At 44.5% G+C, this 23,323-nt stretch overlaps 2 protein-coding genes across 2 annotated transcripts in view; one reads left to right on the top strand and one right to left on the bottom strand.

Annotated features, from left to right (window-relative positions):
- The window catches only part of LOC101528023 (serine/threonine-protein kinase Nek3), a 78,099-nt gene extending 68,786 nt beyond the window's left edge, over positions 1–9,313 (top strand). The window contains exon 16 of the mRNA XM_058670822.1: positions 8,789–9,313. The gene's annotated coding sequence lies outside the window, so the exon portion shown is untranslated. The remainder of the gene's footprint in view (positions 1–8,788) is intronic.
- Positions 9,314–12,361: 3,048 nt separating this feature from the next.
- ALG11 (ALG11 alpha-1,2-mannosyltransferase) lies at positions 12,362–23,258 on the bottom strand. Its single transcript, XM_004577676.3, has 4 exons — positions 23,113–23,258; positions 20,187–20,414; positions 17,317–18,248; positions 12,362–12,749 (listed from the first exon to the last, which is right to left on the bottom strand). Exons 1-4 carry the CDS (start codon positions 23,154–23,156, stop codon positions 12,478–12,480), a joined length of 1,476 nt encoding a protein of 491 aa, XP_004577733.2. The 5' UTR covers positions 23,157–23,258; the 3' UTR covers positions 12,362–12,477.
- Between the last annotated feature and the right edge of the window lie 65 nt (positions 23,259–23,323).

Here is a 23,323-nt window from a genome sequence, read left to right as displayed (position 1 = left end):
GTGTCCCAAGCAGTGTCTTAACCACTGCGCAAAATGCCCACCCTTTACCTCTGTTAATTTTCTCCTCAACAGCTAAGACTTCTTCTTTTTTTTTTTTCCGCTGTTAAAGGTGAGAATCTTTTGATATCTCCTGGTGGCTGATCGTTACAGTAGTTCTTGCATATGAACACATCTACAGTTATGGGAATGGATCTGTTGTTATTTCGATTCAGCACTTTAATTCATCAGATCAGCAAAGAATTTACAGCCCCCTTTAGCTGGCAGAAGCAATATAATGTGATGGCCTCTCATTTCTTTCATCGCATCTCAGCAAGCCTTTCAGTCCTGTCTATAATTAATTAATGAAGAATAAGTACCTTTTCTGAATTCTCAGTGTAATGATTAAGCATGCACAATAAATCCAGATCATAACCTGGCCAATCCTCCCTTATACCGTGTGAGCTATGCCTGGCTTGGCTCAGTCTCCTCTTCTAGGATTAGACTTCTTGCCATATTTCTATCTGGAAACATCTTTGTTCGATTTAGTGATCATCACAATGAGAATCCGTCCCCCTTGTGTGCGCCATAGAGTGTGCTCAAAGATGAAGGAAAACTGGTCCCTGCCTGCATTACCGCAGAAATGTCACGAGAAATGGGAGACAAGGACAAACATGTTCTGAGCCTGAAATGCTAATCATGGTTGGCTGAGAGCTGATTGGCAAGGCAGGGAGGTCCTCACTCCTCCATGGATGTAGGATGCTGGTGCTCCAGGGGGTCGTTTACCCGCTAGCCTTAATGGCAGCTCCTGGAATAGTTGAGCATGTCACTAAAAGCAATCATTTTAAGTGTGTGAATTGGCTTATAAATCAATAAGACAATTGAGGGTAAGCTTAAAATAAGCCAATAGAATAGAAGTTTTATCATGCCCCCCAAAAAGCCATTTTAGAAAATAAGAAATGATTCTTCTCCTCAGCTATGTAACAATGAAGCACTAAACTTTATGGTATTTTAGGGTCTTTTTTAATTAATGAAAAAAAAAAGGTTACCTGCAGGTTTCTAGCATTTTGTGGTTTTATAAAAGCTCAGGTGAAGGGACCAGCATGGTGGTACTATGGGTTGAGCTGTCACTGAGCTTCCGCCTCTCATCTGCCAGCACTGGTCCAAGTTCCCACTGTTCTGCTTCCCAACCAACTGCCTGCTAATGTACCTGGGAAGGCAGTGGAGGATGTCCTGAGCACCTGGGCACATGCACCCACATGGGACAACTGGAAGGTGTTCTAGGTGCCTTCTTTAGCTGTTGCAGCCATCTGGGGAGTAAACTTGGGATTGGAAGATTTTTTTTCTCTGTGTTTCTCGCTGTCACTCTGCCTTTCCAATAAACAAAATAAATATTTTTTTAAAAAACCTAAAGGAAAAAGCATTTGGATTTTTAAGAACCCGTTTTCCTCTTCAGATGGCCATGTTGCAGTGATCAGAGGTGTGTCTGAAAAGAGAAAACAGTGGCGGCATGAAAAGCCAGGCACTTTGATGAACGTTTTAGCCTTAGCACATCTAATGAGTAGTTCATGTTCTGCCAATGATGAACTTGGTATGTAGTTTATTTTTAAAGGAATAACCTAGACAAGCTTTGGTGTTTATTTTTTGAATCAGTATGATGTAGGAACTTATTTTGATGTTTTTTCCAAAATGGTTCATTTCCCAATATTTTGTTTAGATGATAGATTTTTTAGACCCAGTGCAATGGCTCAGTAGCTAGATCTTTGCCTTGCATGCACTGGAATCCCATATGGGCACAAGTTTATGTCCCAGCACTTCAGTTTCCCATCTAGCTCCTTGATGTGGCTTGAGGAAATAATAGAGAATGGCCTATTCTTGGGACCCTGCGCGTGCATGGGAGACCCAGAAGCTCTTGACTCCTGAATTCTTTTTTTTTTTTTTTTAAGATTTATTTATTTTTATTGGAAAGGCAGATCTACAGAGAGGAGGAGAGACAGAGAGGAAGATCTTTTGTGTGATGATTCACTCCCCAAGTGACTGCAACAGCCGGTGCTTGCGTCCATCTGAAGCCAGGAACCTGGAACCTCCTCCAAGTCTCCCACATAGGTGCAGGGTCACAAAGCCTTAGGCCATACTTGACTGCTTTTCAGGCCACAAGCAGGGAGCTGGATGGGAAGTGGAGCTGCCAGGATCAGAACCAGTGCCCATATGGGATCCAGGAGTGTTCAAGGCAAGGACTTTAGCTGCTAGGCCACTTCTCCAATCCTGACTTCTAATTGGCTCAGCTCTGGCTGTTGTAGCCACTTGGGGAGTGAACCAGCAGAAGGCAGATCTTTCTATATCTCCTTTATGTAAAGCTGCCTTTCCAATAAAAATAAATAAGTCTTTAAAAAAAGTTAGATGATAGATTTTCTTCTTGACGCAAATGTGAACTACAGCATTGACTTCACCTATATGAGACTTGTTCCAGTCCTAAGCTATTTCTTCTCCATTGATAGAGAAATATCTATTATACCACTGGGTGTTTTTTTTTTTTTGAAGGATTCTTAAGCTATAACAGTATGAATTTCTTCTGTGCAAAGTTTAAGATTTATTTCACTTTTATTGGAAAGTCATATATACAGAGAGGAGGAGAGACAGAGAGGAAGATCTTCTGTCTGCTGATTCATTCCACAAATGGATGCAATGGCCAGAGCTGAGCCAATCTGAAGCCAGGAGCTTCTTCTGGGTCTCCCAGCAGGTACAGGTTCCCAAGACTTTGGGCTGTCCTCGACTGCTTTCCCAGGCTACAAGCAGGGAGCTGGATGGGAAGCAGGGCCGCCAGGACATGAACTGGTGCCCATATGGGATCCTGGAGCATGCAAGGCAAAGACTTTAGCCACTAGTCTATCACACTAGGCCTTGTGCAATGTTTTAAATGATGGTGCATTATAATAAAAAAGAAACAATGAGTAAAATTTAAACATCTATTTTTTTGTTTATTTTCATTCATTCAAAAGTCAGAGTTATGGGCTGGGGTGGGGGAGAAAGAGAGAGGATCGTCCGTCAGCTGCTTCACTCCCTAAAGGGTCATAACGGCTAGGGTTGGGACAGATGAAAGCCAGAAACCAGGACTTTATCTCCTGGTTTCCTCAGATTTCATCGTGCTTGGAATGGCAAGATTGGCAGCAATTCAGAACTGTTGAACTATCAAAATCAATTGAGTAGTGCCCTCGGAGCATGCCCTACATCAAGGACACTAGGATGGTCGGGAGGCTGGGTGGGGCTTCTTTTATCTCCTATCTTCCCCCCAATACAGGAAAATGTGTGAAAAAAAAATGAAGAAACTAGTCCTCATGAATTATCATTGCCTGGGCTCCTGGTGACATTAGTGTTGGTAGGTAGGGATTTCCTTTCCTAGAGAGCAAGTACAACTCTTAATTTCTGAGCGGGTGACTGTAGGTTACCTGTGGGAGAGGTTAATTGTGTAAATGACCTTCATGGCAGCTGGAGCTGTGGTACAGCAGGCTAATTCTAATCCTGACGTGGCATCAGAATCTCATATAGGAGCTGGTTCAAGTCCCAACTGCTCCACTTCCCATCCAGCTCCCTGCTTATAGCCTGGGAAAGTAGCAGCAGAGGATGGTTCAGGTCCTTGGGCCTCTATACCCACATGAGAGACCTGGAAGAAGTTCCTGGCTTCAGATTAGTTCAGTTCTGGCCATTGCATCCATTTGGGGAGTGAACCAACACACAGGTGATCTCTGTCTTTTTCTCTCTCTTCCTCTGTCTGTAATTCTGCCTTTCAGATAAAGTAAACCTTTAAAAAAATTACCTTCACTTATCTCTGTAGCCATGCTCTTTATGGTTGGTGTGGATTTTCAGTTCCTCTATCATTAAAAGGGATTCTTCCTCTGGACCTTTGAACTTGAATTGGACTTGGGTTTGTATGGTCATTAGGGTGCAGTGGACATGGTAGAGAGTGCCAGATCTGAGTCATGGGACAGCCTTAACAATGTCTACTCTTGCACTGGGACCCTGTCCAGAAGTCAGCCAACCTGGCCTGCTCTGCCGGAAGCTGAGGCGCTGTGTGAGGCATTCCAAGGGAGGCAGGCAGCTTTCAGCTGGCCTTATATAGGACCAATGATGCCAGCTAGGACCAGAGGAACCAATCATGCCAGCTTAGTCCAGATTGCTTGACTATAGAAGTTTATCCAGGAAGAGTGAAGGAGTCACATCACTTTCTTTATTTAAAGATTGATTGATTTGAAAGTCAGTTACAGAGGAGAGATAAAGAGGGAGGGAGAGAGAAAAATGGAGAAAGGGCGTGAGGGAAGAGAATCTTCCATTTGCTGGTTCACTCCCCAGATAGCCATAACTGCTGGGGCTGGCCAGGCCCAAGTCAGGAGCCAGGAGCTTTTTCTAGGTCTCCCACTTGAGTGGCAAGGGTTCAAGCATTTGGCCCATATTCCACTGCTTTTTTTCAGGCTTTCTAGCAAGTTGATGAAGTGGAAGTGGAGCAATCATATTATGCAGCAGCAGTGCCCTGACTATAGAATTTTAATCAAAATAAATGTCTACTGCTTTTAAAATGTCTTTTTTTTTTTTCACTTATCTGAGAGCAAGAGACCATGTGCTAGTCTGCCGCTTCATTTCCCAGTTCCACAGGCTTGGATGGTCAGACTTCACTCTCAGGAAGATTCCCATGTGCAAGTGAATGTTGTAAAACTTGTACACTTTGCTGTTGTTAACCAGCCCTTGAGTAAGCAGTAAGTCAGAGTGAGGGCCCATGCCCAGGGAAGTGGCCCCCTCCCTGAACCATGTTTAGTGTTACCTGGGTTGTTTAATGTAAGAGGAAGTACATTCTAATAAAGACGAGGGATGTCGATGATTTTCTCGAAATGGATAGAGAGTTCCTGGAATGCGGGAGTCACTGCCCCTGGTTGCTCCATGAGTAGTCAGACATTTTTGGTCATGATACTTGATAGGTGTATCATTGAGCATGGAAGATATTACAGTGGGCACATAATGAACTCTAGGTCAGTCTGGGTCAGCCTTGGCCCCCTGAGCTGCTCTGAGCCTCATCCAGTCAGGGGATCTGTTTATCTTTAGAGCAAGGAGAACCAAACCTAAATGCCAGAGGTGAGTAGGTGGTTTCCAATGCCTCCCCGCCTCCCGGCCTTTCTCCCCCTACTTCTCCAGGCTCAGATAACAAGGTCCCCCAAATAAGGCATTTTGGGCATGCTAGGCATTTGGCCTAAAGGAAAAGTCTGCGTTGTTTTTGCCCATCCTAGTGTGGGGAGAGCCACTCCATGCTTCGTCATCTGCATTCAGACCAGTCTGGGGACTGATGGCAGTGGCCATGTCAATCTTAGCAAAGCTCACTTGGGAATGTAACCCACCTGGAGGGGTTTTCCTTTAAACATGCCTACTCCTCAGGCTCAAAGGTCAAGGACCCTTCTTCCAAGTTAAGCTCTGAGCTGGAGGTCTTTTGTTCCTCACTCACCACACTCCCACACCACCATCCCAAACAATTTACCTCAGTGCTTCAAAAAGTGTTGTCACTTCCCAAACGTCCCCTTTCCTAGAGAAAAATGGGCCTATAAACTTGAGGATGGTGCTGGGATATTGGGTCCTCATGCCCAGATGATTTTCCACTTTGGTACTTTCATAACTTTGTGTACCTTTTCTCCAATTTAATCTCTGTCAACTTATTTCAGGGAAGTTTGAGAGAGCAGAGGGTGAATTTCCCCTATTCCCTGAAATTTGCAAGAATAGTTAAGACAGAGTTTTGTTATTATTATGTAAAGATTTATTTATTTTCACCTGAAAATAAGAGTTACAGAGAATGAGAGCGAGACAGAAATCTTCCATCTGGTGGTCCACTAGTCAAACAGCCCTAATGGCCAAAGCTGAGCTTATCTGAAGCCGGGAACCAGGAGCTTCCTCTGGGCCTTCCACATGGGTACAGGGATTCAAGGCTTTGAAATATCCTCTGCTGCCTTCCCAGACTACCAGCAGGGAGCTGGATCAGAACTGGAGCAGCCAAGACTAGAACCAACACTCATATAGATGCTAGCACTATAGGCAGAGGATTAGTAGGCATGCCACTTTACCAGCACTGAAAACAAAATTTTAAAGAGATATTTGAGAGGGGGGGAGGTGTCAGTGTTGTGGCTTAGCAGGTTAAGCCAGTATCCTATGCAGGCATCAGTTTATGTCCCAGTTGTTCCATTTCCAATCCAGCTTCTTACTAATGTACCCAGGAAAGCAGCTGAGGATGGCCCAAGTGCTTGGGCTCCTGCCCCCATGTGAACCAGCAGATGGAAGATCTGTCTCTCCCTCTTTCTCTATAACTCTGCCTTTCTCATACATGAAATAACTCTTTAAAAAAGAAAGATATCGTGTATACCCATGTTCATTATTTACAATATGGAGATAACAGATATGCACTAGTGTGTAGATTTTTTAAATCTGGTGTGTACCTACAAGGATATTATTCATCCCTAAAAACAAAGAAGGGAATCCTGGGGTTGACATTGTGGCGCAGTGAGTTCAGCTGCTGCTTGCGATGGCCACATCCTATGTTTTAGTGCTGGTTCAAGCCCTGTCCATTTTGCTTGAGAGCCTGCTCCCTGCTAATGCATCTCAGAAGGCAGCAGAGAAAGGCCCAACACCCAGATGGAGTCCCTGGCTCCTGGTTTTTCCTGGCTGCTAAAGGCCTGGGGAGGAATTTCAGGAATCCCACGCCTGGGCTCAGGTCCTTGCGTCCTTGCACCAGGAGAAGAAGCTCCTGGATCCTGACTTTAGATTGGCTCAGGTCCATCATTTGTGACCATCTGGGGAGTGGATGGAAGATGTGTCTCTCTGTCTCTCTTTCTGTAACTCTTTCTTTTTTTTTAAGATTTATTTTTATTTTATTGGAAAGGCAGAGGTACAGAGAGGAGGAGAGACAGAGAGGAAGATCTTCCGTGTGATGATTCACTCCCCAAGTGACCACAACAGCCGGTGCTGCGTTGATCCAATACCAGGAGCCAGGAACTTCTTTCTGCGTCTCCTACGCGGGTGCAGGATCCCAAAGCCTTGGGCCATCCTCAACCTTGACCACACACAGGGAAGCAGAGCAGCCAGGACACGAATTGGTGCCCATGGTGCCCATGTGGGATCCCGGTGCAGCCAAGGCAAGGACTTTAGCCAGTAAGCTACTATGCTGGGCCCCCTTTCTTCTTTTTTCTTTTCCTCGTTCTTTCTTTCTCTTCTTGCCTTCATTCCTTCCTTTAGTTTTATTTACTTATTTGAAAGTCAGAATTACAAAGAGAGAGGCAGAAACAGAAAGAGGTCTTTCACCTGCTTCATTCCCTAAATGCAGTTGCCAGGGCTGGGCCAGGCAGGTGCTAGGGATTTATGTGGGTCGTCCACTGAGTGGCAGGGCCTAACCACTGGAGCTGTCACCTGCTGCCTCCCAGCAAGCCTGGGAGTGTTTGTCTCCTCCTTGATGAACCTTACTCCTCTCACTTCTTTTCCCTGTCTTCTGTTGCCCCCTTCTGTCAGTACAGTGCTGAGAAGGTGGGTGTTGGCTGTCCTCACTGCTGTATTGTCCATTGTAATGAAAATGATTACAAGGTTTTTATGGCTGTTTGACCTTCCTTAAAGGAGTTTTGCACATCCTCTTCATCAGGTGTATATGTAGGAATGCTTTAATCTGTTATTTCTTCAACAGGAGGAACATTAAAACCGTGGTTCCCTAAAGATGCAGATGAAACAAAGGAAACGATCTCTAGCCCTGAAATAGATGAGGAACAATTAGAACCACGATCTGATGATGATGATACGTAAGACCAGATTTCTCTACATGCATGGGGTTATGGCAGAACTTCCCATTCTTCTCCAATGGCATTATTTCCACAATTGTCTCAGTGATATTGTCTTCATTACCATGGCTTTATCATACTTTCTCATTATCTGGTATGGCCAGACTTTTCACCTTCTTTCCGTTTCCACATCTTTTTCTTAACTGTCAACTGCCCTCTACTGAATGTATACATCTATGCTTTCTCTTATAAAGTGTCACAAGAAGCTTTTGTTGGAATTTTGATGGAACTCACATGTGTTGATTCAATTATGTGTGAAGCCTACAGAGAGATCCTTCATTGCCTCTTCACTCCCTGAATGCCTGAAACAGTCAGAGCTTGGTCAGGCTGTAGCCAGAGGATTGGCACTGTGTAGGTCTAGTCCATGGTGGCAGGGCCCCGAGCACTGCAGTCATCACCTCTGTCCCCCAGGTCATGCACCAGCAAGCAGCTGGACTTGGAGCTGGTACGTGAACCCAGGCACTCAGACATGGTGGTTGGCCTTTCAGCCTTCCAGTGGCATCTCAACTGCTGTGCCCAATGCCTGCCTTATGTTTTGAATTTTAAATTTAAATAATAGTTTCGGTATAATTGCATTTTCACATTCATGTTATCTTTATTATCATGTAATTTCCCCTGTAATTAAACATTTTAATGTATATTGTACAATGTTATTTTTTGAACTTCCTTACTCTTATAAAGATTTGACAAAATCCTGCACAAAATAATTTCATTGGAGGTTGGGCATTTGGCCTACTGGTTAGGTGATGAATTGGAATGCCCATATCCTGGATGGAGGAGCTGGGTCTGTTACAGCTTTCTACAAATGTGCACTCTAAGAAGAAACCCTGATGGTTAGAGCAGTTGGTTACCTGCCACCCAAGTGGGACACCTGAATTGAGATTCCGGTTGCTAGTTTAAGTCTTTCATTTTCAAATAAATAGAAATAAACTGATCAAAAGAATAATTTCATCTGGAGTTAGTTCCTGTTCTGCCTCTCCCCTTTCGTCCTCCTCCATTTTGTGTCCATTTGCCTTAGCATTGGATTTATTCCAGTGTTTTGGAGTTTTGTCATTTTGGAGGCTTTCAGGGCATTTTCTTCTTCTTTCCTTCCCAGCCTGTGCTCTTAACTATCTAACAGGTTGTTTGCTTTCTTGGGTCCTCCTCTGTTCTTATGACCTGGGACCCCAGAAGTACACAGGTGGCCTGTAATCATCCCATTAGGCACAAAAGTTAAGGTGCAGCTTGGGACACCTGCATCCTATGCTGGAGCTCAAGGACCAGCTCTGTGTCAGCCTCTAGCTTCCTGCTGATATGCACCTGGGAGCACCAGGTATGGCCTAAGGATCTGTGTCTCTGGCACAAATACAGAAGCTCTAGATTGAGTTTCAGACTCCTAGCTTTAGCCTGGCCCAGTTCAGCTGTTAGATATTTGGGGGATGAGTCAGGGATGGAAGAGCTGTCTCTGTTTCTATACCTTTCAAATAAATTTAAAAAAATGTAAAAAAAAAAAAAAAACCCTTACAGTGAAATAATTTATTATGCAGATGAAAATGTCACTTTTAACCTAAAAAAAAAAAAAAAGGTCACTTTCATATTGTCCAAGTGGGGGTAGAAAATGAAAAGGAAAACTCATTTTCTTTAGTGATTTCATAACATGATTTTGATTTTATTATTTCAGAAACTTTGAAGAATCTGAAGATGAGCTGGGAGAGGAAGTTGTAGAATCCCTAGAAAAGCTTGACATTTCCACAGAGGAAGACAAAGAGGAAGAGGATTCTAGTTCCTATAAGGATGCTGAACAATTAGAAGGAGAGGGGATAAGTATGCTGAGATGTCAAGAATAAAATGAAGGTTTGGGGAGTGTCTCCACTTCCCTCCCTGACAAGATCTGTGCTGTTAACGAAGCCCAGCGATCATTAATACTCAGTTAAAATACACTGGTGTGGTTATTCTGTTTTTAGATAATCATTTATTGCTAAGACCTTAGTTACCCCAAGGCTTTATTAATTTTCCTTTCAGCTTAGACAACAGAACTAATTTTGAGTATAAATATTAATTTTTTCACCAAAAATTTATAGTAAGAACACTTCTAAGTAACTTATGTGAGGGGCTATGTGTGACATAGAGGATTAACCCACTACCTGCAGTGCTGGCATCACATATGGGTAACAGCTTAAGTCTCAGCTGTTCCATTTCTGCTCTAGCTCCCTGCTAATGTGCCTGGAAAAACAGCAAAGAATGGCCTAACTCCTGGGCCTCTGCATTCATGTGGGAGACCCAGCAAAACTCCTGGCTTTGGCCTGGGCCAGCTCTGGGAGCTGTACCTATTTGGAGGAGTGAACCAGAAGATGGAACGCCTCTCTGTCTTTCTCCTCGTGCCCTTTTGTGACTTGCCTTTCAAAAAAAAAAAAAAAATTCAAATGAAGTAATTTATGCAGTAGACAAAATAATGTGGTTCAGGACAGGTGTTTAGCACAGCAGTTAAGCTACTGCTCACTGGAGGCCCTGGGTGCAAATCCTTTGTGTTCTCCATTATAGCTTCCTAATGCACACCCTGATTTGGACAGTACCTACATTTTAACAATACTGATTCTTCCAATCCATGAACATGGGATGTCTTTCCATTTCTGTTTGTCTTCTTCCATTTCTTTCATCAATGACTGTTGTAAGTTTATTCCAACTTGGTGTATGGTAGCTATCGAACAGATTATTCTTTAAATGGTACTAACATGCATGAGTTCTTCAACATTTACATACAGTCCAAGTGAATACACAGCACAAGATCACTGGAACTGATGCTTCTCCAAAGCCAATGACAGCCACAGATTTGGGAGTACGTGGGTGGGGAGGAGGAAAAAGCAGATAAGCAATGGGACCGGGATGGTTGTGGTGAGGAAAATTACAAGGACATAATTTGTTTCTAGAAACTTGAATAATTTATTCTTTGTAGTTATGTAATAGAAGTAACTTTTCTGTTGTAATTATGGAGAGATTTAGAAAGACACACTTTTACTCATTACAGTCCCAAAGAGTTTAGGTCGCGTTACGTAATTGAAAAACAAATATTTTGGAATCATTTATAATAGTCTATATCGTGTCCTGGCTGCTCCACTTTTCATCCAGCTCCCTGCTTGTGGCCTGGGAAAAGTAGCAAAGGATGATCCAAAGCCTTGGGACCCTGCACCTGCATGGGAGACCCAGAAGCTCCTGGCTTCTGACTTCAGCTCAGCTCAGATGCGGCCATTGCGGCCACTTGGGGAGTGAAACTAGCAGATGAAGATCTTTTGCTCTTGCTCTCCTCCTTTCTGTGAATCTGCTTTTCTAATCAAAATAAATAAACCTAAAAAAAAAAAAGATGACTTTACATAATACCCTGAAAGTTACCAAAATGTATGAAGCACTATATTATTTTGTTTTAAATAGGTATTGAAGGGTTTTTTTTTTTCTTAAGATTTGTTTATCTTTATTGGAAAGACAGACATACAGAGAGAAGGAGAGACAGAGAGAGGAAGATCTTCCATCCATTGATTCACCTTCCCAAGTGGCAGCCTCAGCTGGAGCTGAGCTGATACGAAGCCAGGAGTTTCCTCCAGGTCTCCCACATGGGTACAGGGTCCCAAGGCTTTGGGCCATCCCTGACTGCTTTCCCAGGCCAAAAGTTGGGAGCTGGATGGGAAGCAGGGCCACTGGGACCAGAATCTGCACCCATATGGGAACCAGGTGCGTGCAGGGCAAGGACTCTAGCCACTTGGCTACCTCACTGGGCCCATGTCTTCCTTTTCTAAACCAAATAATCTGCAACACAAAGCTTTGTTGGGATGTCAGGACACCCTGGACCATTTGTTCTGCCACCTTTTGGGCTGTCCTCAACTGCTTTCCCAGGCCACAAGCAGAGAGCTGGATGGGAAGCGGGGCCACTGGGTTCGGAACCGGTGCCCACATGGGATACCAGCATATTGAAGGTGAGGACATTAGCTGTTAGGCTACCGTGCTGGGCCCTCTTTCCCATTTTTTAATGAGATCAGACAAACAGGATTTGAAAAAAAACATGGATATTTAAATTCAAGATCATTTTTCTTGGTGCTGGTATTGTGGAACAGTGGGTTAAGTCACTGCATGAACTCCTACATCCCATCTGAGTGCTGGTTCAAGTCCTGGTTGCTCCTGTTCCAATCCAGCTTTCTGATAACATGCCTGTGCAAAGCAGCAGCAGATGGCCCCTGCTATGCACGTGGGAGAGCCGTACAGACCTCCAGGCTTCTGGTTTTCACCACATGCAAATCCAGCTGCTGTGGCCATCTCGGGAGTGACAGCAGATGGACGAGCTCTCTCTTCCTCCTCGTCTTTTGTAATTCTGCCTTTCCAATAAATAAGCATTTAAAAAATACATTTTTCCTTAGGTCCTTATTTTTCAGAAAATTGAGAGCAAATTCAGAAACTGAGAGCGAACTCTAGCTATCAGCTTTTTAATGCGTAAACTGTAAGCTCTTCCACTGAAGTAATTTTCCCTTTCTCATTGAAATAAACACCTTGTCCATTTACATACCACTGAGAACATTGCTCACGCTGACTTTATTATAATAGGGAATGAGTTTATGAGAAAAACAAAGTATTTACATAGGCTGCCGTAAAGTTTGCTAGCAAGTTTTTCTGGTTTGCACAGATAGCCTTATTTAAGTAACTTTTCCACCGATGACAGGAATGCTGTTTCAAACTCCTGGTCGGAAAATCTGCTTACAGATGCTCGGGCATTGCTTCTGATTCGGAGTCTCTCTTCTGCAGACAGGGAAAGAATATGAGCCATCGTGTCAGCATAGCCTTCCTCGGTCTCAGCGAGAAATCCAGTTATGTCTCCTTCATGAGGAACGACAATGTCAAGCTTCGGGCCCCCAGAGTTGTGTGCCAGGATGACTGTGCCAGCTGCCATACACTCCACGATCCCTGAGAAAGAAACAATATGTAGTCTATGACACTTCTGCATGTGTTCCTAAGAACAAGGATGGACAGTTAAAAAACGTTAAACTCCTGAGAATCTAATTCCACACGTGTATCCCTGAGGCTGACACTGCGACATAGCACTGAACCCCATGTTGGTATGGTGCTGGCATGCCATGTGGGTGATGTTTGAGTCCAGGTGGCTGCACTGCTGAACCAGGTTCCTGCTGATGTGCCTGGACAATCAGCGGAGGATGGTTCAAGGGCCTGTCTCCCGTATCTATGTGGGAGACCTGCAAGAAGCGCCAGGCTGCTAGCTTTGGCCTGGCCCAGACCCAGCCATTGCTGGCTTTTTGGGAGTGCACTGGTGGGTGAAAGAACTCTCTCTGCCTGTGCCTCTCTCTGTCTAAATCTGAGTTACAAACAAAGAACTCATTTTTTTTTTAAAAGACTTATTTTCATTGGAAAGTCAGATATACAGAGAAAAGGAGAGAGAAAGATCTTCCATTTGCTGACTCACTCCCCAAGTGACTGCAATGGCTGGAGCTGAGCCAATTTGAAGCCAGAAGCCAGGAGCCTCTTCCAGGTCTCCCACATGGGTACAGGGTCCCAAGGTTTTGGGCCGTCCTCGACTGCTTTCCCATGCCACAAGCAGGGAGCTGGATGGAAAGTGGGGCCTGCTGGGATTAGAACTGGAGCCCATATGGGATCCTGGAGTATGCAAGGCAAGGACTTTAGCCACTAAGGTTACCGCATCAGGCCAAAGAATTCATTCTTAAACAAAAAAATCTTATATGTTTATATAAATCAGCTCATTTAATTTCTTTGGTGCAAAATAAAAGAATTCTGAGTTTTTGACTTTTCAAAGTTTCATAATAGTCCTTCTTTGTTCTTAATTGAACAGCTCAGCAGGAAGGGCGTTTGGCCAGTTATGATGCTGGTGGACATGCCCACATCCTCTGGACCAGAGTGCTTGGGTTTGATTCCTGGTCCTGGCTCCTGACCCTAGCTGTCTGCTAATGTGGACTGGGGAAGGCAGCAGTGAGCGCTGAAATGGTTGGGTTCCCACCACTCACGCAACAGAGCCAATACAGTGATTCTCAGGCCCCCCGTTTCCACATTGGCCCAGCCCAATCCTGGCTGTTGTGGGCCTTTGGGGAGTGGACTGGAAGATTGGAGTGCTCTCTCTCAAATAAATAAGCAAACTGAAAAAGATGCCAGACTTCAATCAGCTTAGAAACACAAAAGAAAGGTATCAAAAGCAAAATCTTAAGATCTTAAATTATGTTAGTGGAAAAAAAGAACTGTAGCTCGCCCTAGTGAAGCCCTGTAAATAAACAGTGCTGGTGTACCTGCTTGGATTTCCTGCATATTTCAGAGCACCATGTGCCCGATAGCAGTGCTGAACTAAATGGAAATAAATAATGATTTACTGCCAAATTATAGGAGGCTTCCAAAAGTCTGTGGAAAATGGGATTAAAGGACAGGTTGGCAACAGGTAACACGCATTCCAGGCATTTCCAGGCAGTGTTCGAAGTGCCCTTGGAAACTGAGCAGTTTCCACCTGCTGCTAAGCTTCACTCCCCATCTTTTCTAGAACACACCCGAGCCCCTGCCAGGTGGGTTCCAAGAGATGCATCAGGTTCTTGCGGAAATGTTTTCATGACTCTCAGAGCTGGCATCCCAGCTGCACAGACGTGTGATCGTTGTGTTTCTTCCCACACTTTGGAAACAGAAAGCTTTGAAATGCAATAATAAAAATCCTTCCGTTCCTGTTTCCTGGCTTGACCTGTCAGATGGCCTCTCCGCTGTCCCGTGGTTTCTCCTTCGGCCTTGGAGCAAGCTGAACGCTCGGTCCCTTTGTAGTGCCGGCTGCTCCTGTGGTCTGTCACTTCTATCCTGGGGCTCTTGCCTCTGCCCCACATTCTCCTCACTTGCCTAGTTCACGTGTAATTGTCCTACTGACTGCTCCAGCCTAGCTTGAGAATCACATCACCTCCTGGGGAAAGGGACCCTGCCCCGTGTGTCCAAGCCTTCTCTGTCCTCATCGCCCTGGCTCTCGTCAGCACAGCAGCTGGCACCCTGCACAGCAGATGCTCGTGGCTGGTCGCTATGACCCCAGAGCTAGAAGCCTCTGAAGGCAAGGGTGCCTTCCATTGCAGACAGACTTCCTGCACCTGCCTGGAAGCCCAGCACAGGAAGCACGCCCAGTAAGTATCCGTGGAGTGAAGTCCAGGTGGTCAGACCTAGGCAGGAAATTGCTTCGACAGGTGTCTTGTTGAACCTCTGGCATAGTACTGTGCTGCTAACTAAAAACAAGTAGAAGAGAAACTGTAGTGCTAACTATATGAACAAAACTTATAATGTTCCTGCTTCCCCCTAAGAACCAGCAGTGTGACAAGACAGGAAGAAGGAGACGGAGACGGACGGACGGACTGAGACAGAGGACTGGGATGGACGGATGGACGGACAGAAGAAGACTAGGGGCGACGAGGAGTTTGGGGAATGAAGCAGAGAGAAACGGAAGAAAAACGGGAGGTAGTAGAAGTCAAGTCGACTGGCTGGGAAATGGACTGGTTGGAAGAATAAAGTGCCTCTTGATATTAAAAAAAAAAAAAAAAAGAGAACCAGCACTGTGAGGCCAAAGTAGGCACGAGAGAAATATCTGCAAAGGACCGACACTGTGGCCAATCGTAGGAAGACTTAAGTCGAAAACTTACAGTGGGATTTGGCAGAGAACAGAGAGAAGGCCACTGCAAGAGTACAGACAATAAAGGATGAAAGGAATTACTGTGAAACCTTAGCTTCTGATGAGCAAAATACCTGTACCTGGGCATCACCCACTGATTCTGATTTGGCCATTCGTAAGTTTGATTAGGGCTGGGAATCTGCACCATTACAAAGACAGGGTAAGATAGGGGGTAAAGGGCCTGGCATGAAAGTCTAGTGGCTAAATTCCTTGCCTTACATGCACCGGGATCTCCTATGGGCACCAGTTTGTGTCCTGGCTGATCCACTCCCCTTCCAGCTCTCTGCTTGTGGCCTGGGAAAGCAGTCGAAGGTGGCCCTGAACCTTAGGATCCTGCACCCGTGTGGGAGACCCAGAAGAAGCTCTTGGCTTTTGGCTTCAGATTAGATCAGATCAACTCGGCTCTGGCTGTTGCGGTCACTTCAGTGAACCAGCGGATGGGAAGATCTTTCTGTCTCTCCATCTCTGTAAATTGGCCTTTACAATAAAAATTAAAATCAAAATTAAAAAAAAAAAATCTTAGAAAAGATGGAGAGTGAGGGGCCTGGCATGATGGCTCAACTGGCTAATCTTCCTCTTGCAAGCACCAGGATCCCATATGAGTGCCAGTCTGTGTCCCATATGCTCTACAATCATCCAGTTCCCTGTATGTGGCCTTAGAGGGTGGTGGAGAATGGCACAAAACCTTGGGACCCTGTACCCGCGTGGGAGACCAGGAAGAAGTTCCTGGCTTTGGATCAGCTCAGCTCTGGACATTGCAGTCACTTGGGGATTGAACCAGTGGATGGAAGATCTTCCTCTCCGTAAATCTGTGTTTCCCTTAAAAAAAAAAAAGGAGAAGAGGATAGGGTGGCAGGCATCATGCCATTGTAGGAGAACGGGATTCTATACAGAAGTGCCTGAGCTTCTGCTAATATGCCAGGGAGGCAGCAGGTAAGGCCCAAGTCCTTGGTTCTTGCCAGCCACATCAGAAAGCTGTCGATGAAAGTCCTGGTCTGGGCTCTGGCCTGCCGTGACTGCTGTGGGGACCTGGAGAGTCAGCCAGCAGCTGCCCCTTCCTCACTCCTTCTGCCCATCACTCTGCTTTTCAAATCAGTCTCTTTTTAATAATTTTATTATTACTAATATTATTTTAAAGATTTATTTATTTTTATTGGAAAGACACATGTACAGAGAGGAGGTGAGACAGAGAGGAAGATCTTCCATCCATTGATTCACTCCCCAAGCAGCCGCAACAGCTAGAGCTAAGGTGATCTGAGGCCAGAAGCCAGGAGCCTCTTCTGGGTCTCCCATGCGGGTGCAGGGTCTCAAGGCTTTGGGCCGTCCTCAACTGCTTTCCCAGGCCACAAGCAGGGAGCTGGATGGGAAGTGGAGCAGCCAGGAAACAAACTGGCACCTATATGGGATCCTGGGCTTGCAAGGTGAGTATTTAGCCATTGAGGCTTTGTGCTAGGCCCTCAAATCAGTCTTTAAAAAGAGAAAAAAAAACCCAAGGCTATCTGTATGCTACCAGTTACTTAACTCTTTGACTTTGACCAATTTGTAAACTGCTGTGTGCCTCAGTTACCTTATGCATGAAATAACTGTAATGCTTAGGGAGTATTAAGATTAGATACTATTCATAGAAAGATGATGACATGCATGCAGTAAGTGGTCAATAGATAGCAGCTGTTATTACCTGCCTTACAGAGTCAAATGAGAAAAGCATCCTTGGGAATTATAGGAGAATGAGAGCTTGTCACAGACTTCCAGAAAATTATTATTTTGTCAGAGAAAGCTAGAATCTCGTGGCATCACCAAGTTATTTACATAGGACAGACTTACCAATCCCAAAATGCTCATTCCACATGGTATGCAGGCCGATCGTTGCTTTGGACAAGTACTTCTTCAGTTCGTCAAACGGGATGTTTACTTTAAATTCCACATCTCCTTGAACACCTAACTCCTCAGTCAGCCTTCTCAGCTGGTTCACCCTCAGCTCGTCATCCTTGTTCCGGCAGCCTCCAATGAGGACAAGCTTTAGTGCCGCAGGCGACTCTGCCACTTTCTTACCAAGCAACTTAGCAAAAGCTCTGATCTGCAAAGGATGGTTCTTCTCGGGCCGGAACTGCCCAATGGAAACCAGCAGACGCTCTGCAGGCAGCTCTTCCTCCTCCAAGGGAATGTCTAGAAATGTCTGCACGTCGCAGGGCGGATAAACAACGCTTGTGCAGTCCCCCACCTTCCAAAGGGACAGGATGTGGTTCAGGGTCCAGGAGGAGTTGACCATAACTGTGTCACTGCATGAGCCAGCAAGCCCGTACAGGAAAGCAAACAGGTGGTAGTAGATGAGCTTGGCTTGGCTGAGGACTGGGTTCCGGGTGATAAAGGCTGCGTTGTTGAATCCGACATTCTGATTCCTCACCACGGCCAGCATGTCGGTGCTGATGGTGGGGTAGTGAACATAGCTGCCGACTCGGCAACCCCCTAGGTACTTGAAGAGTGGAAGTGTGAAAGCATATCCCATGGAGTCGATGTAGATGTCGGGGACACACTGCATCAGAGCTTCCCAGCCAAGAAAAATGGAGCCGAGACTTTGGCCCAGCAGTGTGAAGTGCGGATACCGGGAATCTTCTACAAGATAGCGTTTCCTTAAGAAAACGAAGCGCACTGGGTGACTCAATCTGATGTTAAACCTTCTGAAGGCGCCTTCTAGTATCTGTTCCCCGGTGACGTTAGTATCCCCAGTGTAAACAGCATAAACTGCTTCAGGATATCTAAAACAGAATGACAGTAAAGATATCACTAACTGCCGAAAACCAAATGAAAAGTTGTAGAAAATTTTCTCATGAACATGAGTTTGTTTTTTTACATTAAACGATGATTTCCACTGTTTTGCATTAACTGCAGTTGAACTACTGACCCCATGCTTTCATGAACCTACTACAGCCCAATGAAAACAACTAAAATGACCAGTCCTTCATGACTGTGTGTAACGCCATGAATTCTTATGTCCCCTTACAATTGCTTTTATGGCGTCTACTCCCTAGGTCCATGGTGGTGGTCTGAAGGGGAGGGGCCTCTTAATGAGATGAATGGGATTAGCGCCATCATGTATTTGAAAGGCAGAGTGTCTGGGCCCAGAGTGATGGCCTGGAGCTAAATCCTTGCACGTGCCAGGATCCCACATGGGCGCCGGTTTGTGTCCTGACTGCTCCACTTCCCATCCAGCTCGCTAAAGTATTATTCTATTTACTAAAGGCAGACAGACACACATTGAGAAAATAAGATTGTTGGCATCCCACATGGACACTAGTTTGAGTGTTAGCTGCTCCACTTCCCATCCTGTTAACAGCCTGGTAAAGCAGCAGAAGATGGTCCAAGTGTTTAGGTCCCTGCTACCAATGTGGAAGAACTTCCTGGTTTAGGTGTTAATCTGGCCGAGCCCCGGCTGTTGCAGTCATGTGAAGAGTCAACTAGCAGAAGGAAGATCTTGCTTGCTCTCTGTCTCTCCCTCTATCAGTAACTCTGAAAGAGAGGGTCATCCTATGTCTTGGTTCTCTCTCCAAATTGCCACAGCAAGTCTTGGCCAGGCCTTGAACGAAGGACTCAATCCAGGTCTCCCATGAGGGTGGTAGGAAACCAACTATTTGAGCCACCACTGCTGTGTCCCAGCATCTGTGTTAGTAACCCGATGGTGTCATCAGGTATCCAACAGGGAGGCACTGTTGACCGATGTTTTAACTGCTAGGACAAATGTCTGGTCAGAAAGAGAAAGTTAATGTAGTTATGAGAACAGTATTAATTATTTTAGGGAAGGCTTCAAGGAAGTTGAATTTAAGCTAGTTTTCAATAGGGTAATCATTTTCCTCACATGATAGAGCAATGATGGAACCTGTATATTATTCTGCATTTTCCTCTGTAAGAGAGAATCATGAATATCTTAAAGATGCAAGTGATGGGGATGAAGAAGCCTAACACATCAGATGATGCAATTTACTAAACCTCATCCAACTGTGAATGACATCCCAATTAGAATCTGTGTACATGCTTTCACAGACATTACTCCTATGTTCCACTGACTGAAAATACTCAGGTTCAAAGGGCTCTGCAATACTTGGTACACTCCTGTTCATATATTAACTTCTTTTGTGTACATTTTCTCAACATGACTGATTTTCCTCATAAAACTCTCATAAAAAAATGCATTGTGGCACAGCACGTAAAGTCACTGCCCATGACGCCAGCATCCCATATGGGCACCAGCTCATGTCTCTGCTTGCTCCACCTCCAGCCCAGCTGCCTGCTAAAGGCCTGGGAGAAGTAGCAGAAGATGGCTCAAATGTTGGGCTCCAGCACTCCACGTGGGAGACCTAGCTGAAGCTCCTCACATCAACTTGACCCAGCCCTGGCTGTTGTGGCCATCTGGGGAGTCGACCAACAGATTCTTTGTGTAACTAACTTTCAAAACAAATAAATATTTTTAAAACTGCATGTAATTTCCCTGTTTTTTTTTTTTTTTTAACCATAGCAACTAAACTGCAATAGGATCTTACAAGGGAGTTAAGCATATGAAAAAAATATTTTCTTTTTGAAGATTAAGAAAAGAAACTGGTCATGAATAAGGTAGCAAAGAAAAGGTAAATTTCTGGATAATGGCTGAAAAAAAAAATGACAACAATACAGGAAATTAGCCGAACATGATGCATACCTACTTTTTCTGCAGGGCTCTTAAGGCACACCAAAGAACTCTTTCTCCTCCTCCACCGGCATTGCAGTAGGGATGGAAAAATGCAATCACCATCTGATTTTTTCCATTTTTGCTTGACACTGATTTTTTCCTTTTCTGAAGTAGCAGTCTGATTCTCCAAAGGACAACAGCCACACACACACAAAAAATGCCACACACAATTAGTCCAGGGACAAACAGTGAATAAAAAAACCTGAAATGAGAGAAAGTGGAAGTTGATGTGATGTCTGTTAAAAAATAAGAAAGTTGAAATCTACTCTTGCCTATCTCTTCCATATATTATTAATAAAGAGAGAATTTTAGTAGCTTGCAAGTTGACTAACAAAATAATTACTAAAACTCGTTTTTTAATTACAAGGTTTAATGAACATCCAATGTCAAAGTTTGCAATCTTTAATTCCAGTCTTTCTTTAATTGCATGGTACCATTTTTACCGCCCCCCCCCAAATTTATTCCATTGATTTGCAAAGTAAAATGAGACAGAGGCACAGACAAGAAATTTTTCTTTTGCTGGCTCATTCTCCAGCTGGCCACGTGGCTGAGGATGGACCTGGGGCAGGCTGAAGCCTGGAACTCCATCCAGGTCTCCCCTGAGGGTGGCAGGGGCTTAAGTGCTTGGGCCATCATTTGTTACCTTTCCCAGGTACATCAGAAGGGGGTTGGATCAGGAGCAGAGGAGCCTGGACCAGTACTTGGTTCTCTAACATAGGATGCCTGCATGGAAGGAAGCGGCTTAATCCACCGGGTCAAGAAGTTAGCCCCAACGTGCCAGCAATTTAATGTATTTAAATCAGCAGTAAAAAATCAACCTTGCGCTACCTTTCTCCTATTCAGTATGTATGTAACATTTAACAGTATTATAAAAACCATTTGGCCAGGGCTCACTGAAGGAGTCTTAAAGCTGCAAGGGTTCAAGGCCTGTACTTTGAGAAAGTACACCCTAAAGGATGAGTAATTTCTGGAAAGTAAAAAGACCTGCCATTTCCTTGGCATTGGTAATACCCAAGTCCACAGAAAAGCAACACTGTGTGGGGCAGTTTGCTTTACAAAGATAAGCATTCAACGCTTGCTTTGCAGATTTTGGATACAAGCATTTTTGTGACAATTCTTTCAAGTGACTTAGTTGGGAAACACATGTGATAGGATTTTCAAAATGATTTATAACACTGGGAAGAGAACAGGGGGTGGGCAGGCATTCAGTGCTATGGTGAGGTGTCCACTAGGGACACACCTCCACCCCACAGGGGAGAGCCTCGCTTGCATCTAGGCTCCTCTGCAGCTGATCCAGCCTGCTGCTTCTGTGCAACCTGCTTGGCAGTAGATGGCTCCCACATTTTGGGTCCCTGCCACCAGCAAGGGAGACCCAGAGTAAGTGCCAGGCTTTTTGCCTGGCCCAGTCTTGGTTTCAGTGGGTATCTGGGCAGTGAGGCTGCAGACGGAAGATCTCTCTGTGGCAGTCTCGCTCTGTTTTTCGGCCTTTCAAATAAAATGAAAATAAATTAATTTTGAAAAGATCAGACAACCCCCCCACAAAAACGATTAAAGTTAAACCAGTTCTTTGACTACCATTTTTACAGCCTCTATAAAAGTTCATTAAGTGGGGCTCGGCAGCGTGGCCTAGGGGCTAAGGTCCTCGCCTTGATCCCATATGGCCGCTGGTTCTAATCCCAGCAGCTCCACTTTCTATCTCTCCTCCTCTCAGTATATCTGGTTTTGTAATAAAAATAAAATAAATCTTTAAAAAAAAAAAAGTTCATTAAGTACTCCACAGTACTTGTATATCAAAATTACCCTTGAAAGAATTTATCATTTAAAATATGGACCATTTTACAATGCATACCAATACTTAAATAAAAGGCCTTGACAATTATCATCAACAGTGCATCTTTCGTTCAGCAAATATTTAACAATTCTAATATACAGAGCGCTGAGAGAGAGATACTCCATATCGCAGGGAAAGAGGACGGCTTTGAGCATAGATTTTCTACTTTGGATCTTAGCCAAAAGGCTGAGAAGCGATTCAGCAGATATTCTAATATTTTAAATAATCATTAGAGAATTTAAAGAAGAGATAAAAAATGAGGATGAAATACTTTAATATTGGAGGAAATATGTATGTACTAATATTCAGGAAGCTATTGTGTCAATACAAACTTTCAACCTGAGCAAAAAATATGTAGGTGTTAGAAAAGAACTTGGTCAATATAATATAATATACTAAGGTGTGGTTTTCTTAGTGTAGGGTAAGGCACCATCCAAGGTGGACAAAAATCTGGGAGATTCTTCACCGAAATCTAACAGTGGTTAACGTCAAAACACAGCATGCTTCATGAGTTTTTCTTTTACACAACTATTTTTAACTTCTCTAGAAGAAACATTATTGTGATAAAATATATGCCCGTATCAGGTTTTTTATACCTATTTTTACGCCAATTAAAAAAATAAGTCAATAAGACAATCAAGAAACAGAAGAGTCAGCATACACTTTATGCAGAAATGACAGGTGTTAACAAAAAGGCAGTTTCATTAAGTTCACGAGAAGCTAAGAGAGAAGGAAGATCCGGAGACTTCTTTGCAATAGAGACACGCTGGGTGGGAAAGAGAGTCAATTGTAAAGAAATACGAAAAACAAGTAGCACTTAGGACCACTAGCTGGCCTGTGAAGACGAGAAAGAAAAAGCTGAAGCAACAAGAGGAAATCAGCAACGCAGTGGGCGAAGGAAATATGGCCAACTGAGGTCTGAAGCCCTAGTCAGCTCCAGCGGACCCCCAAAGCCCGCTCGCGGGAGAAAACAAGCTAATGACGTGGACGGCCATTTCCCCGTAAGCTTGGGCTTCACGAGACAGGCAAGTCAACTAACACCTGCAACCCCACGCCACCAGCCGCTCACCTCAACAACTCGCCCACGAGCCAAACCCCTCTGGCAGCCGCCATGTTGCACCGACCCCCAAATCAGGAAGCGTTTCTGCGTCCCCTTCGCCTATTGGCTCCTCAGGAACAGTTCGCTGCTTCCCCCCGCCCTCACAGGTCGACCGCGTGTTTCCATTGGCTTTTAGTGGCAGCTTCCCACGGCCTCCTGGCCAATTAGATTCTACAGAGGC

The sequence above is a fragment of the Ochotona princeps genome, chromosome 12, assembly GCF_030435755.1.
Source record: "Ochotona princeps isolate mOchPri1 chromosome 12, mOchPri1.hap1, whole genome shotgun sequence".
Taxonomy (NCBI): domain Eukaryota; kingdom Metazoa; phylum Chordata; class Mammalia; order Lagomorpha; family Ochotonidae; genus Ochotona; species Ochotona princeps.
The sequence above is the reverse complement of the archived record's forward strand: the minus strand, read 5'-3'. Positions and strand labels throughout refer to the sequence as shown.

What these genes read in the sequence shown, in the direction of transcription:
- ALG11 (XM_004577676.3), bottom strand. Translation starts at nt 23,156, where the DNA reads ATGGCGGCTGCCAGAGGGGTTTGGCTCGTGGGCGAGTTGTTGAG. An exon ending in CTCGTGGGCGAGTTGTTGAG is followed by an intron (nt 20,415 to 23,112) that starts GTGAGCGGCTGG and finishes CTCTCATTTCAG; the next exon opens with GTTTTTTTATTCACTGTTTG. An exon ending in GAATGAGCATTTTGGGATTG is followed by an intron (nt 12,750 to 17,316) that starts GTAAGTCTGTCC and finishes TTTCTTTCTCAG; the next exon opens with GGATCGTGGAGTGTATGGCA.